Raw genomic sequence first — 15,508 nt, 5'->3', positions numbered from 1 at the left:
TTTTAATTTAAAGCCCTATCTACAGCCCTAGTTATTCGATTTGCCAGGACGCTGGTCCCAGCCCAGTTTATGTGAAGCCCGTCTGATGGAACAACTCCCTCTTTCCCCATTACTGGTGCCAGTGCCCCATGAATTGAAACCCCTTCTTCCCATGCCACTTTTTGAGCCATGCATTTAATCCTCTGATCTGCTTGACCCTATGCCAATTTGTGGCTCAGGTAGTAATCCAGAGATTATTACTCTTGAGGTTCTGCTTATTAATTTAGACCTAGCTCCTTAAACTCCCTCAGCAGAATCTCATTCTTAGTTTTACTTATGTTGCGGTTCCTACATGGACCACGACAACTGCATCCTTCCTTTCCCACTCCAAGTTCTTCCCCAGCCGTGAGGAAATATCCTTAACCCTGGCACTGGGCAGGCAACACTGCCTTCAGGACTTTCTTTCATGGCTGCAGACAACAGTATCTATCCTCCTGATTATACTGTCCCCTACCACTACCACATTCCTTCCTTCTCCCTCGACTTAGATGGCCCCTGTACTATGGTGCTGTGGTCATTTTGCCCACCCTCCATGCAGTCCTTTTCCTCATTCATACAGGTAGCAAGTACCTCCTATTTGGACAAGGTTCCTCCATCACTACGTCCTGGGTCCCCACACCTGCCTGACTTGCAGTCACACCCTCCTGTCCCTGACTACTGATGGATCCTAAAGTACTACTTAACCTAAAGGATGTGACTGACTCCTGGAACAAAGTGTCCAGGTAACTCTCCCCCTCCCTGATGCATCACAATGCCTGCAGCTCGTACTCCAGCTCAACAACTCTGAGCCAAAGTTCCCCCAGTTGCAGACATTTACATAAGAACTAAGAAATAGGAGCAGGAGTAGGCCACATGGCCCCTCGGGCCTGCTGCGCCATTTCATACAATCTTGGCTGATCCGATCATGGACTCAGGTTCACTTTCCTGCCCACTCCCCCATAACCCCTCATTCCCTTATCGGTTAAGAAACTGTCTATCTCTGTTTTAATTTATTCAATGTCCACAGCTCTCTGAGGCAGCAAATTCCACAGATCCACAACCCTCTGAGAAAATAAATTTCTCCTCCTCAGTTTTAAATGGGCAGCCCCTTATTCTAAGATTATGCCCCCTAGTTCTAGTCTCCCCCATCAGTGGAAACATTCTCTCTGCATCCACCTTGTAAAGCCACCTCATAATCTTATACGTTTCGATAAGATCACCTCTCAATCTTCTGACCTTTCCTCATAAGTCAACCCCTCATCTCCGGAATCAACCGCGTGAACCTTCTCTGAACTGCCTCCAAAGCAAGTATATCCTTTCGTAAATATGGAAACCAAAACTGCGCGCAGTATTCCAGGTGTGGTCTCACCAATACCCTGTATAACTGTTGCAAGACTTCCCTGCTTTTATACTCCATCCCCTTTGCAATAAAAGCCAAGATTCCATTGGCCTTCCTGATCACTTGCTGTACCTACATACTAAGCTTTTGTGTTTCATGCACAAGTATCCCCAGGTCCTGCTGTACATCAGCACTCTGCAATCTTTCTCTATTTAAATAATAACTTACTCTTTGATTTTTTCTGCCAAAGTGCATGACCTCACACTTTCCAACATTATACTCCATCTGCCAAATTTTTGCCCACTCACTTAGCTCGTCTGTGTCTTTTTGCAGATTTTTTGTGTCCTCCTCACACATTGCTTTTCCTCCCATCTTTATTGCAGATGTGGTTGCTCGAGATCGCAATGTTTACCACCAACTCCCACATGCTACAGTCATGACACACCATCTGCCTTGCCATCTCCAACCTTGTTTTATTCATTAATTAATTAGTTAAAGCTTTTATTCAATCGATATTTTCATTTTATTGTTTGATTACTTTATTGAATTATTCATTTAATAAGTACTAGCAAGTTATAGTTTCTCAGCTCTTAATTTAACCCCCTTCCCTAACTTGGAGAATGAAATAAGCTGTAATACTCACCAATCACCTATCTGCTCTCCTGTGATGTCACTATTTGATTCCGTGTGTTGTTTTTGGATTGGAGCCTCGCCACTGTTTTAGTTCAAGTCCGCTCTCGGGCCGCTCTTAATCCTCCGCCGCTGCCACTGCTGGGGTGTGGTTACTCAAATGGACATTCTTGGAATGGACATATGTGAGCCTTGATACTGAGGCTATTACTCTATGGGCCCAAAATTCATCAAAACGTAAGGTCGGCCCATTTCTCGGCAGTACATCATTTAAAACCGCTGGAATATCTCCAAGACCTAAGAGCGCTAGTTTGGTGAAAGTTTTTTTCAGCGGTATGCAAGCAATGTGTAGCGGATGGTATGCAGCATTATCAAGATCGATTTTCTTGTCGATGGATGGTGTGGCACTGCACTACGCATGTGGAAATTTTTTTTTTGCTTTTTTTTCACAGATGCTTTTTCCCCACGATTTCGGGGGTCAGGGGTCATCTGCGCATGCGGAGAGAGTTGAAATCGAGGGAGAGAGAGTGAGAAGGAGCAGCAAAGTATTCGAGGATCAGTTGTGTTCATCAGAGATTCCAGAGACAAATAATATTACCAACAAATAATAATTATACAATATTATTAATAATAATACATATTTTATAAATAAAAAATCATATAATAAATATAAATATAATGGAAATGCTGAAAAAGAAGTCGAAGTGCAGGAACATCGAGAAGGACGGGAGGTTGAGGCCGCCCACCTTCGACGAGACGGAGTTACCTGCCCTGCTGGAGAATGTCACGGAGAGATAGTCCGACTTAACGAAGGGTGGTCATGGAAAGCTCCGCCCCTCCTCCCCCAAAGGAGTACAACAGAATATGGGCCGAAATCTGGGAGGCTGTCTTCTCCACAAGAACAATGGTATGCTTTGGAAAATGGGTCGTAAGAGGTGGAACGACCTGGTGAGGGTAGCAAAAGTAATGATTTTATTTATGCACCCCCCATATGCCATGTACCATGTAAATGTAGGTTCAGTGTCACATGGATGATGTTATTTATCCCAAGGTTACGGCGATGTATTTATGCTTTCAGGCAATGACAAGAGGATCAATGCAGTGTTTTGATGTGTGTGTGTGTGTGTGTGTGTGTGTGTGTGTGTGTGTGAACCTGTGTGTCTGTTAAATGGATTGAAGATTTTTACTTTCATTTACTTTACTTTCTGCAGAAGAAGACATCTGCAATAGCAGCCGATCAGCAGTGTACGGGGGGGAGGACCATCAACGAAAGAACCCTTGATGGAGATTGAGATCCGTGCCCTGTCGCTGATCAGGGATGCGAACCATGCCACCACCGGCATTGGAGCTGACCCACCACACAGGATAGTCAGTTCAATACAATCTCCAGTCTGTGTTGCGGTCGTGTAGTGTCATGTAATGTAACTGTAATGGTAATGTTGGCCTCCTGTAATGTAATGTAAGTTTATTGCACTGTAATGTTGCACTCATGTGATGTACTGCAAAGTTGGGGACATGTCACGCAATGCACATGTATATTTATATATGTATTGTCTGTCTGCGATATGTAATGCAGTCATGCAGCAGTGGTGGACATTTAAGTAAGACTGCGCTACGTTACTGTACTCATGTACTCATGTAACCCTAACCCCTCCCCTGGTGCCAAGCACTTTTAAATGTGGTTTTGTACTTTCAAACTCGGAGAATTCAGACCAGACCTCTGCAGAGAGAACAGACGACAGACCCACCGCCTCCACCTCTGGCATCACCCAGCCCTCTCCCGACTTCACCCCTGCCGGAGATGATGAAGAGGAAAAGGAAGAGGAAAAGCAGCTCATCCTGGAGCCAGTGGAGGTGGAGGTGGGAGTGGAGATGGAGGAGGATATAACAGTTCCATCTGGGCCAGTTGGAACAACCTCCACCACCGACTCTATATTCAGGGGATTCTCCCATGCTTCCTCTGATTCTGCGGGACCAAGCGGTGCAAAGCAACGCACCCCCAGAGTTGCAGTGCCTTTGCCGCAGCGATGGAGGTTGGTGCAGAAAAGGTTCATTGCTGCAAGACAGATAGACGCATACCAGGACATGGTGCATCTGTCACAGGCCAGCATCGACATAGGTCGAGGCCACGGCTACAATCGCTGGAAACATCGCAGCGCTATCAGAATGACAGTCGGAGGATATGTCGCGTCTGATCACAGCGATGGAGCGAACCACCGACTCCGTCGATGCCATTCGGCAATCGATGGGTCGGGACATGACACAGAATCCCCCCGTGCCATAGTAGTCAGGTCGATAGCACCGGAGGGTGGGGAGCTGCCAGTAGCTTCCAGCCCTGAAGCCGTGCCTTCTGGATCACAAGCTTTTCCTGAGGCCCCATTCATTGCGCCTGCAATGTCTGACCCCCAACGACAGTAACAGCGCTTGGGGTACAATGCAGCATGACAGCTTGGTATCACCACTTGGAGGTCTGGGCTCAGGGGCAATGGGAAAGAGAAGGGTGGGAATAAGAAAAGAGGGGGTGAGTCCGAAGGGTGGGGGAGTACGCGGTCGAGATCGAGGACAGTAAAGGGTGCTTTGTTGTAGCCAAGTGTACATTGTTAATTTAAAATAGTTGAAGTTTGATTTTTTAAAGTTTATTTCAAGTTGTTAAAGTAGTTACAGTGGATGTGGTGTATTTGGAATTTCAAAAGGCTTTTGAAAAGGTCCCACACAAGAGATTGGTGTGCAAAATCAAAGCACATGGTATTGGGGGGTAATGTACTGACATGGATAGAGAACTGGTTGGCAGACAGGAAGCAGAGAGTCGGGATAAACGAGTCCTTTTCAGATTGGCAGGCAGTGACTGGTGGAGTGCCGCAGGGCTCAGTGCTGGGACCTCAGCTCTTTACAATATATATCAATGATTTAGATGAAGGAATTGAGTGTAATATCTCCAAGTTTGCAGATGACACTAAACTGGGTGGCGGTGTGAGCTGTGAGGGGGACGCTAAGAGGCTGCAAGGTGACTTGGACAGGTTAGGTGAGTGGGAAAATGCATGGCAGATGCAGTATAATGTGGATAAATGTGAAGTTATCTACTTTGGGGGCAAAAACGCGAAGACAGAATATTATCTGAATGGCGGCAGATTAGGAAAAGGGGAGGTGCAACAAGATCTGGGTGTCATGGTACATCAGTCATTGAAAGTTGGCATACAGGTACAGCAGGCGGTGAAGAAGGCAAATGGCATGTTGGCCTTCATAGCTAAGGGATTTGAGTATAGGAGCAGGGAGGTCTTACTGCAGTTGTACAGAGCCTTGGTGAGGCCTCACCTGGAATATTGTGTTCAGTTTTGGTCTCCTAATCTGAGGAAGGATGTTCTTGCTATTGAGAGAGTGCAGCGAAGGTTCACCAGACTGATTCCAGGGATGGCAGGACTGATATATGAGGAGAGACTGGATCAACTGGGCCTTTATACATTGGAGTTTAGAAGGATGAGAGGGGATCTCATAGAAACATATAAGATTCTGACGGGACGGGACAGGTTAGATGCGAGAAGAATGTTCCCGATGTTGGGGAAGTCCAGAACCAGGGGACACAGTCTTAGGATAAGGGGTAGGCCATTTAGGACTGAGATGAGGAGAAATTTCTTCACTCAGAGTTGTTAACCTGTAGAATTTCCTACCGCAGAGAGTTGTTGATTTCAGTTCATTGGATATATTCAAGAGGGAGTTAGATATGGCCCTTACGGTTGAAGGGATCAAGGGGTATGGAGAGAAAGCAGGAAAGGGGTACTGAGGGAATGATCAGCCATGATCTTATCGAATGGTGGTGCAGGCTCGAAGGGCCGAATGGCCTACTCCTGCACCTATTTTCTATGTTTCTATGTTTCTATGTTTACAGTTGGTCAAAGTTATAGTTCTAAGTTTTACAAAGTTTTACAATTGTTGTATAGGTTTTACAGTTTTACATAAACATTTCAATTGAATTTAAGCACAGTGTCAATCTTTTCAAGCTCTCCACATTCAAGCAATGCGTTCATTTATGAGCTGCTGACGTAATAATTTTGCAGTGGCATATGCTCCATGTGCCCTCTGCTGTGGTGTTGTGTGGGAGGGCAGTGGGAGGGGTGGGGTGGTGCCATGGGTTCATCTGGAAACTCCTCCTCATCCTCCACCCCCTCATTTTCCTCTTCTTCCTCCTCCGTCTCCTGCACTCTCTCCTCAGATGGTCCCGCAGTCCCCTGTGGCAATTCCTGTCCCCGCATGATGGCTAAATTATACAACATGCAGCACACCACTGTGAACTGAGCAACCTGCACAGGGTGGTATTGCAGCCTGCCTCCCGAGTGGTCCAAGCATCGAAAGCACTGCTTCAACACTCCAATTGTCTTTTCGATAATATTACATGTGGCTATATTTGGCTGTTATTATATCATTGCTCGGCTTCTGTCTGAGGGTTCTGCGGGGGGGGGGGGGGGGGGTCAAGAGCCAGGTGGCGAGGCTGTACCCTTTGTGCCCCAGCATCCAGCATTTACCTTGTGGCTCAGACGTCAACAGGTCGGACACAGTGCTTTGACGCAAGATGTGCGCATCATGGATGCTCCCTGAAAAGTAGGTATTCACTGACATTATGCGCTGTGTATGGTCGCAGATGAGTTGCACGTTGAGAGAGTGGAATCCCTTACAATCTCAGTACACCTCTGCCTCCTGTAATGGTGCTCTCAGGGCACTATGGGTACAGTCAACAGCACCCTGCCCCTTGAGGAAGCCGGCAATGCGTGTAAATCCCAAAGCCCTCTCACTCTGTGCCTCCCTGGTCTTTGGGAAGTTTATAAATTCCATCCGGCATGCATATAGTGCTTCGGTTACCTGTTGAATGCAGCGATGAGTAGCGTACTGAGAAATGCAGCATATGTCCCCAGCTGATGCCTGAAAAGAGCCGGATGCATAAAAGGAAAGTGCCACAGTTACCTTCACCTCGACAGAGAGTGCAGTAATGGTGGTACTGGGCTGCGGTTCTGCGATAATGAGCTGGTAAATCTCATTGATCACCTTTTTTCGGAAGCGCAGCCTTTGAACGCACTGTCAATCGGTCAGGTCCAAGTATGAGCGCTTCTGCCTGAAAATCCTTTGGGGTAAAGCCTCCTCTTCCTCATCAGTCTGCGACCTCCTGCATTATCCTAATAATTCTGCTCAATAAACCTTTTCCAATCTGGATCCTGCATTAGACAGGTAGTCAGCAATACAGGCTGAGATAATACAGACCCCATTTTTTTTAAATCTCCAGAATCTCCTCAAATATCCTGGGATAAACTCAAATGATTTTTCAATGAAAAAAATATTAACTCAAATGACTTCTATCTTAATAATGTATTTAGTACCAATAAAAATACCTTTCCCACTGTAAATCGCGCTGTAAGGTCACTGTTCACCTCTGAATACTGAGCTGCTGCTTTTACTAACTGTTCCCGATTTCAAAATGGCGGCTCCGAGCACTATCGCCCATTCCCGCCCACTTACGATCGAGTAAAACCATCTTCTCCAGGACGGTGTGCAGATCCGGTGGTATGTCATGAAACTTGCACTTTTTGAGTGGTATGCGGGCAGTTCTACATGGCGGACGGTGTGCATACTGCTCGGCGGTATGTCAATGATGAATCTTCCACCGAGCATTATGTTGGCAGTATGTATCTGTTTTTTGACAAAACTTGTATTTTTTGGCGGTAAGTGGGCGGTAGTGAGCAGTGAATTTCAGGCCCGGCGGCATGCAGCTATGCCCGATCATGGCCTCAACCTATATTTGCTCATGAACATTTCCAGCAATAGTCAGATAGCCTTCAAGAATGATGTATCTGGTTGATCCTGCACTCCCTAACTCATGAGTCCTGTGGCTAGTTGTAGTGCCTCTACTGTAGACCCTGTTGAGATCACTTACCTCAACATAGACTGGGATTGAACATGAGACTTTCCTGGTCTATGTGACCCACCTGATCGTTGGATAAAATTCTTCTGTCTCCCTGGGGAGCCTGCAAACTAATGTCCATTATAAATTTATAGAACAAGTAAATTGTTTTTGTTGAGTTTATATGCAATCAAACAGTATTATGCATGCTGTCATCAGTTTTTGCCTCAGTATACACTGAATGAGTCACCTTGGGTGAAAGGCTTGGCATTAGCTCCAGAGCTGACTGTTGCGATCTGCTATATTTGTAAAAGAGATCTCATTGCTACATGATAGTTTACAATAAGGTAAGGTTCAGCATTCAGGAGTGCCAATATCTCACAGCCAGAATAGCAACAGCTTGAAGAGTTTAATGTGAGAGCACATTAAATGACATTTCCACACTGACCATATTAATAGTAATGTTAAGCATGTCGAGCAGAGTGGGTTCACAGCCACATCAAATGCTTTATTGTTGGTTAGACATTGAGAAGCATAGAGCAAAATTAAAGTGCTTCCCTATCAGAGGAGGGCCACTACACTAATTCCCAGTCTAAAGCATCTTAGTTGTCAAGGTAGGCTAAAAGAGTTGGGACCCCATACCTTCGAGAAGTGTAGACTTAGAGATGATCTGATTGAGATTTATAGATAATGACGAGAATAGATAGTGTTCCAGCTGACAGTTTATTTCAATTAAATAGATTAGGTAGGACATGGGGTCACAAATTTAAGTTGTTAAGGCTTGATCTAGGTTAGATGTCAGGAGGTGCTTCTTTTCCCAGAGAATAGTGGACCTCTGGAACAAGTTGCCATCTCGTGCAGTGGATGCAGACTCGCTGAATTCCTTCAAGCAAGAGCTGGATTTGTTTCTGGCTGGGTGGAGCTCACCTCTCACAGAAGGTAGGTACTTCGGGGAGTTCAGGGCCAGAATGATCTCCTGGACTAGTTTTGATCGCCTAGATAGGTCAGAGAGGATTTTCCCAGGTTTTTTCCCCCCAAAGTGGCCTGGGTTTTTTTAATCTGTTTTTTGCCTCTCCCAGGTGATCACATGGTTTCGAGTGGGGTGAAGTGCATATGTTGTGATACACAAGGTATCGCAATTGTGTGGGACAGGCTCGATGGACCAGAGGGTCTTTACCTGTCCGTAACTGTTTGTATGTTCATATGTTCGTAGATTAGGAATAGTGTTGAAGGTTATAGGGACATGTTTGAACAGAGATGGAACACAACTGTTTCTCTGTTGCTATGACAAAGAAACTCTCATCTATGAAAGTCAACCAGCCAGAGTTAAATAGTGCCGTTGGATTGATATTCCAGAATTTTGCTTGGTTAACAATGGAGACTTGAGGAAATGATAGGGTAGATTGCACATCGAATTGTGATGGGCATGGAACACTAAGATCAAGGGCTGGATTTTCAGTTCTTCTCATTTCGGATGCTAATAGCGGCATTGCGGTAAAGTTTGCGCCCGGGAACAGTTTGTGCCTCAGTCAGCAAAATTCATCAGCTGGGCTCTGAGTGTGGGGTGGAGCGCTAAGGGAGGCATTACACATCTCTTTTAGGGTGCCAGCTGAGCAACTGAAAATCCGTTGCTAAAGAGCCAGCCTCGGAGTGCCCTGAGAGAGGATTCTGTGGCAAATAAAAAAATCGCACCTAAAAACACAGGAAATATTCCTCAATACTTTAAACACGCAACAATAAGCTACATCGCAAAAATAAAACTAAACAAAACAATCAAACTTACCTCATTTACCAATTCCATCACTCACCGCCAACGGGACAGCTCTGACTGCCTGGTTTTCCAGGCAGTTCCAACATGGCACACTATGGGGCGCTATAGGATCAGCGCACAACAAATTTCAACACACAGTCGAAACCACCGGCTGGCTCGATGCTCCTGGGCAGTGCTGCTCTGCGCCCCCGCATAACCGGTAACTAATTCCCTGGCGGGGCGCTGGGAGCTGGCCGGCTGCCCGGAAACCATTGCTCCTCCATTACCGCCCCTCCGGGGTGGGACCAGAAACATTGAAACATAGTTGGCCCTTCGAGCCTGCACCACTATTCAATAAGATCATAACTGATCATTCACCTCCGTACCCCAGAAGCAGTAACATAGCGAAAATCCAGCCCAAATGTCTTGTTCCCATTCTATGCTTTCTTATATTCTTACAAGTAAGGAGTGAGGACTAAACTGACTCATCTGCCAGCAGCCAGTGAAGGAGAGAAAGGTCCCATGACATCAATCTAACCAAGAAATGGATTGTGGAATGAGGCAGGGGGCTAAAGATGGAAAGATGCCAATAAATGTATGGGGAAATTAATTTTGCTGCTCCAATCCATTTGATAATAGCATAAGCATAGTATACTCACCCTAAATTCCTCCAGTGGGAAAGTACGTTGCATGGTGTAGTGCTAAACTACACAGACCTAGAAGGTCCCAGGCTTAACCTATGTCTGTGTAGAGCTTTCTGATTTCAACTGGGGCAGTGGTGGGATTGTAACAATCGTGTTGGAAGGAAGAGAAAAACCCGGCACAGTTTACACTCCTGCATTCTGCTACTCACTTTTGAAGCTTACACTTAAAGAACAGCTCTCCCTTCTCTTGGATAAGGTACTGTGGACTGCTGCCACCTATGGAACCACAGCCCAGCACCTTCAGGCAAGGTGTAGCAATAGGGGGGAAAAAATCAGAGATAACATTAGATAACAATAAGTACAAAGAATAGAAGGGTTAATTTTACAAATTCATTTTCCTGGCACAATGCCTTCCAGCCAACAGTACATAACAGACTACCTTAATTTTCTATTTTAAGATGCATCGAGACAATTGTGGGGGTCCACATGTAATTTCACAAAGGTGCTCCAGGTGGCTGAGACTCTGCACAATGAATGTACCAAAGCGCATCACAGCTAATTAATCATTCGGTTGAAGCCTTGTCGACATACATAACAGCCAATTTAACAATATATTACTGCATTGAAGCCAGCCTAGATTATGTACCTAAATCCTGGAGTGAGGCTTTAAACCTACAATTTTCTGATTTAGAGATGGGTGACAATGTTATCAAGGTAGCGCCATTTATGAATGCAGATTTTGTTCACTGAATAGTAATTTTTTGGTGTGGACTCCACATCGACTCTGTTTTAACTGTGTCAGCTATTTCTCACACTGGTTATTAAAACTATCTTTTGCTTAATGTACACACACAAAAATACTCCAAAGTGCTAGTAATCCAATAAACTTTATTGCTTAAAATGATCAAATTACAAAAACCATTTAAACATTTGGTTTGTCAAATCTTTCACCAAAATAGCAATTGAGAGCAGTTCAAAAGTCTTTAATTTACATTTTACCCGAATAGTTCTATTTACAAATACGTCCATGCTCTCGTTTTTTAAAAATTCAAGAATACACAGAAGTGAAAACAGAAATAATCAACGATGGCACACTCAGATCTAGCTGCTTTTCAAAGATTTTGCTTAGAATATTCAGATTGATTTTCTGCATAAAAGTAATTGTTGTTGTGACTAGGACATTCCTTATTATTTTAATTAGTTGGCATAAATAGGTTATGCTGTGGAGAGGTTTAACATGGGCAATTCAGGAACCTAAAAGTAATATTCCTGACTTCACAATCTGACGTCTACACTTTTGATGGTTGCAGTGATTTCTCACATTTTGTGTAGCAGAAAATAACTGCAGTGATCATCTTGGCCTAGTACAAGTATGCCTTCTATTAAGTGCTTCTGGATTGGTACTGGACTCTATTCACACTCCACAGAATGAAACAAACTACCCCTCCCAGTTAAAGGAGGTTCCTAACGGTGAACAATCCTCATGTTTAATATTATTTTGGGGCGTACTCCCTTGTATTCTTGTGGTCTTGCCACTTCTGTGCTAACTGTAAATGAGAGTCTGGGCAGCTGATTCACTCCCAGGTCTTCCAATAATACTACTCTCAATTGGCTATTTGAAGGTGAGGGAGAGAAAACAAGGGACAACTTTTCCTCCAATTTTGTCTCCCTTCCAGGTTAAATTGCTTGACCAATGTTCAGTACCTCGCCACAAGCGACTTGCTTGGGATCTCATATTCAGTATTATGGGCAAATTAAACCTGCAACTCAGCACTCTGGCAGTGCTCATTGGGATTCTAACTTGCTGCAGCATCCAACACTTTTCCCTTTTATTTTCTAAATCTCTCTCCCATCTTCTTGTGAAGGATGTATCTCATGCCAGTTACAGCTCCAGGTGTACTGGTGGCTCCCCAGTACCTTATCCAACTTGCCATTCTCCATGTGTGAGCATACAGATGAGTTTGGAAAACTTCTCCACAAACAGCCACACATGCACACTGGCTGACAAGATAGTGGTCAGAATTGGGACAATTTCTCTTCCCTCCCTATCCCCAGCCCAGGGATCTTGATGCCGAGTGTAACACTCCTGCCATGCCCTAGCACAGATCAGTTGAGCACAGTTTAAGATTCAAATCTGGGACTTCTTTGGTGTTTGGCCAATTAACAAAAATGATTACCAAGGCAGCAATGTGAAAGGGCACAGCACTCAGTGCAAGGCACCACATACTTTGAAAAGAATATTAGTAAGGTAAACCAAAAAGTGGTAAATAGGTACAGAATCAGAAAATGCTGGAAATCTCAGTGGGTCAGGCAGCATCTGTGGAGAGAAAAGCAGAGTTAATGTTTCGGGTTAACAACCCTTCGTCCGAAAGGTTAACTCTGTTTTTCTCTCCACAGATGCTGCCTGACCCGCTGAGATTTCCAGCACTTTCTGTTTTTATTTCAGATTCCAGCATCCACAGTATTTTGCTTTTGTATTAGTAGTGATTAGGTGTTGCCAAGCTTGGGTTATAAAAGTATGTAGGCTATAGGAGACAATTAATTAATATGTATTAAAGTGGGCTTTAAGAGAAAATTAGGGTCAGAGCTGATTTAAAAGTCATATTTGAAGCAGAAATGCAATGTGAGCAATTAAATTTATTATAAATGCAACTTCTATAGTACTATACTCTTAATTTGTTGAAGGACGCCAAGGTGTATTCCATGTGGCAATTTATTTACCATATATATTTTATTCATGACTATTTTTGGAGGATGCCCATATAGAAGCTAAATACCACCTATTTCACACATGAAACATTAGGGGGACTGCTCTGTACATAGTCACAGAGCATGTCCAGTACCTACAATAGCAATTTGTGCATTTCACATGCTTTTTTTAAACCCAATTTCCACCAGTAAAATTAGAACGTGGACAAGGTTTAAAAAAACAAGATGGCCCCCCAAATCAGATTCGAACAATTGACCAAATTCACACCAAAATCAATATAATGAAAGACATACATTTTCATGTATATGCCATCCAAGAGAGAAATGTGAAATCGTGTTATATTCAAGAAAGAAAAATATAGAAAATTAATTTTTTGTCCCTCAGTATGTTGTTATATGTTCATTATTGCACAGACCTAATGGGCAGTATGCACATTTTCCCTATCAGTCACAGTTAAATCCTGGTCCTGGTCCTCGTTATTGAATCCCCACAGACTACTTGGTCCATTAGCTATCTGTTCTGTAACTTCAGCAACCTGTGGAGGCCTATATTGAAAATAAGCTGCAATAGTTGCGAGGAAGGAGATCAGTTTGCAAGATGTACCTAGAAACAAAACATGCAGATTTAGGTTATGTTGACATAGAATAATACAGCAGAGACGAATGCCATTTAGCTCATCATGCGGTTCTTTAAAAGAGCTATCCAATTAGATCCACTCCCCTGCTCTTTCCCCATAGCCTTGCAAATTTATCATTTTCAAGTAGTTATCCAATTCCCTTTTGAAATTTACTACTGAATCTATTTCCACCACCCTTTCAGGCACTGCATTCCAGATCATAACAACTAGTGACCTAAAAAATAATTCTTCTCATCCCCGCCTCTGGTTCTTTTGCCAATTATCTTAAATCTGTGTGCTCTGGTTACTGACCCCCCTGCTAGTGGAAACAGTTTCTCCTTATTTACTCTATCAAAACCCTTCATAATTTTGAACACCTCTCAGTGTCAGCCATGGCTCAGTTGGTAGCACACTTAGTAGAGAGGTCAATAACCAGGGGGCATAGATTTAAAGTAATGTTTAGAAGGATTAGAGTGGAGTTGAGGAGAACTTTTTTTTACCTAGAGGGTGGTGGGGGTCTGGAATTCACTGCTTGAAAGGATGGTAGTGGCAGAAACCCTCATCACTTTTAAAAAGTACTTGGATCTGCATCTGAAGTGCCGTAACCTTCAAGGCTATGGACCAAGAGCTGGAAAGTGGGATTAGGCTGGAGAGCTCTTTTTCATCCAGCACAGACACCATGGGCCAAATGGCCCCCTTCTGTGCTGTACATTTCTAGGATGCTATAATTCTACATGCCTCTGAGTCAGAAGGTTGTGGGTGCAAGTCTCACTCCAGAGACTTTAGCACAAAAAGCTAGGCTCACACTCCAGTCCAGTCCTGAGGGACTGCTGCACTGTTGGAGGTGGCATCTTTCGGATAGTATGTTAAAACCGAGGACCATCTACTCTCTGAAATGAATGTAAAAGATCCCATTGTATTATTTCGAAGAAGAGCAGGGGAGTTATCCCCACTTTCCTGGTCAATAGTTATCCCTCAATTAACATCACTAATTATCTGGTTATTATCGCATTGCTGTTTGTGAGAGCTTGCTGTGTACAAATTGGCTGCCATGATTCCTACATTACAACAGTAAGAACGCGATTTCGCCTACCTCAGCGGGTCTGGTGTGGCCGGGGTTGGTGCTGGGTCCTGACTCCGCTGCTGGCTCCAGCCTGCTGTGTAGAAATGATTTTACGCTGATCGGGCTTGTTAAGCCCCCCCAGCACATTTCCCGGCCAATTGAAGGAAGCGGTCTGATGATGTCACTTGATGACACGTCATCAGCCAGTTTCCTTAAAGGGACCATGTCCAAATTACTTGACAGTTGTGCTGTCAGTGTTCTGCAGCATTGAGGTGCTGCAAACATTGAAAAGCACTGCACAGAGGTGCACGGCTACACCCAAGTTCGCCTATGACTCCCTCCATAAGGATGGGTGGAGGTTCAAGGTAAGTTGGTGTGAGTAAGGATGAGCAGGAGTAGGGTAGGGAAGTCAGAGTGATGGGGATGTGATGAGTGGCACAGCAGGATGAGGTTGAGTGTGGCTTTGCAGTAACATTGTGATCCACTGAGATCATTGAAAGGTTTGCAGCCTGAGCCTCCTGACAACATCCCTGTTTGTGTCCTCCTATGCAATGTGCAACCAGGCTGTGTTGGTCTCCTGGGGAGGTCTCTTCCACCCATTGGAAGGGAAGAGGACCTCCTTGCGTGCTGTGACAACTCGGAGGTCTTCTTCCCTTCCAATGCAGTGACTGCATATATAACATCACTCTCCCCCAAGTCCTTTGTGCCAATTACCTTTGCACTATGTGCTCTGGCTTAGCTCTCCCCAGACTTAAGTGCCAGTAGCCCTTGCACCTTGGCTGTGCTTTAGCTTGATTCTCTCCCTGTTAACCCCCAAGTCCTTTTGCCACAACGTTGGGTAGTGGTTACCAGTT

General features: G+C 44.4%; 1 protein-coding gene across 4 annotated transcripts in view; it reads right to left on the bottom strand.

Annotated features, from left to right (window-relative positions):
- Nucleotides 1–11,207: 11,207 nt before the first annotated feature.
- The window catches only part of LOC139266719 (solute carrier organic anion transporter family member 4C1-like), a 202,972-nt gene continuing 198,671 nt past the window's right edge, over nucleotides 11,208–15,508 (bottom strand). For all 4 annotated transcript variants that reach the window (XM_070884320.1, XM_070884329.1, XM_070884315.1 and 1 more), the window contains exon 14: nucleotides 11,208–13,578. In XM_070884320.1, coding sequence (XP_070740421.1) covers nucleotides 13,391–13,578 — 188 coding nt within the window. In that variant the 3' untranslated portion in view covers nucleotides 11,208–13,390. The remainder of the gene's footprint in view (nucleotides 13,579–15,508) is intronic.

The sequence above is a fragment of the Pristiophorus japonicus genome, chromosome 1, assembly GCF_044704955.1.
Source record: "Pristiophorus japonicus isolate sPriJap1 chromosome 1, sPriJap1.hap1, whole genome shotgun sequence".
Taxonomy (NCBI): domain Eukaryota; kingdom Metazoa; phylum Chordata; class Chondrichthyes; family Pristiophoridae; genus Pristiophorus; species Pristiophorus japonicus.
Note: the sequence above shows the minus strand (reverse complement) of the source record. Positions and strands in the feature narration are given on the sequence as shown.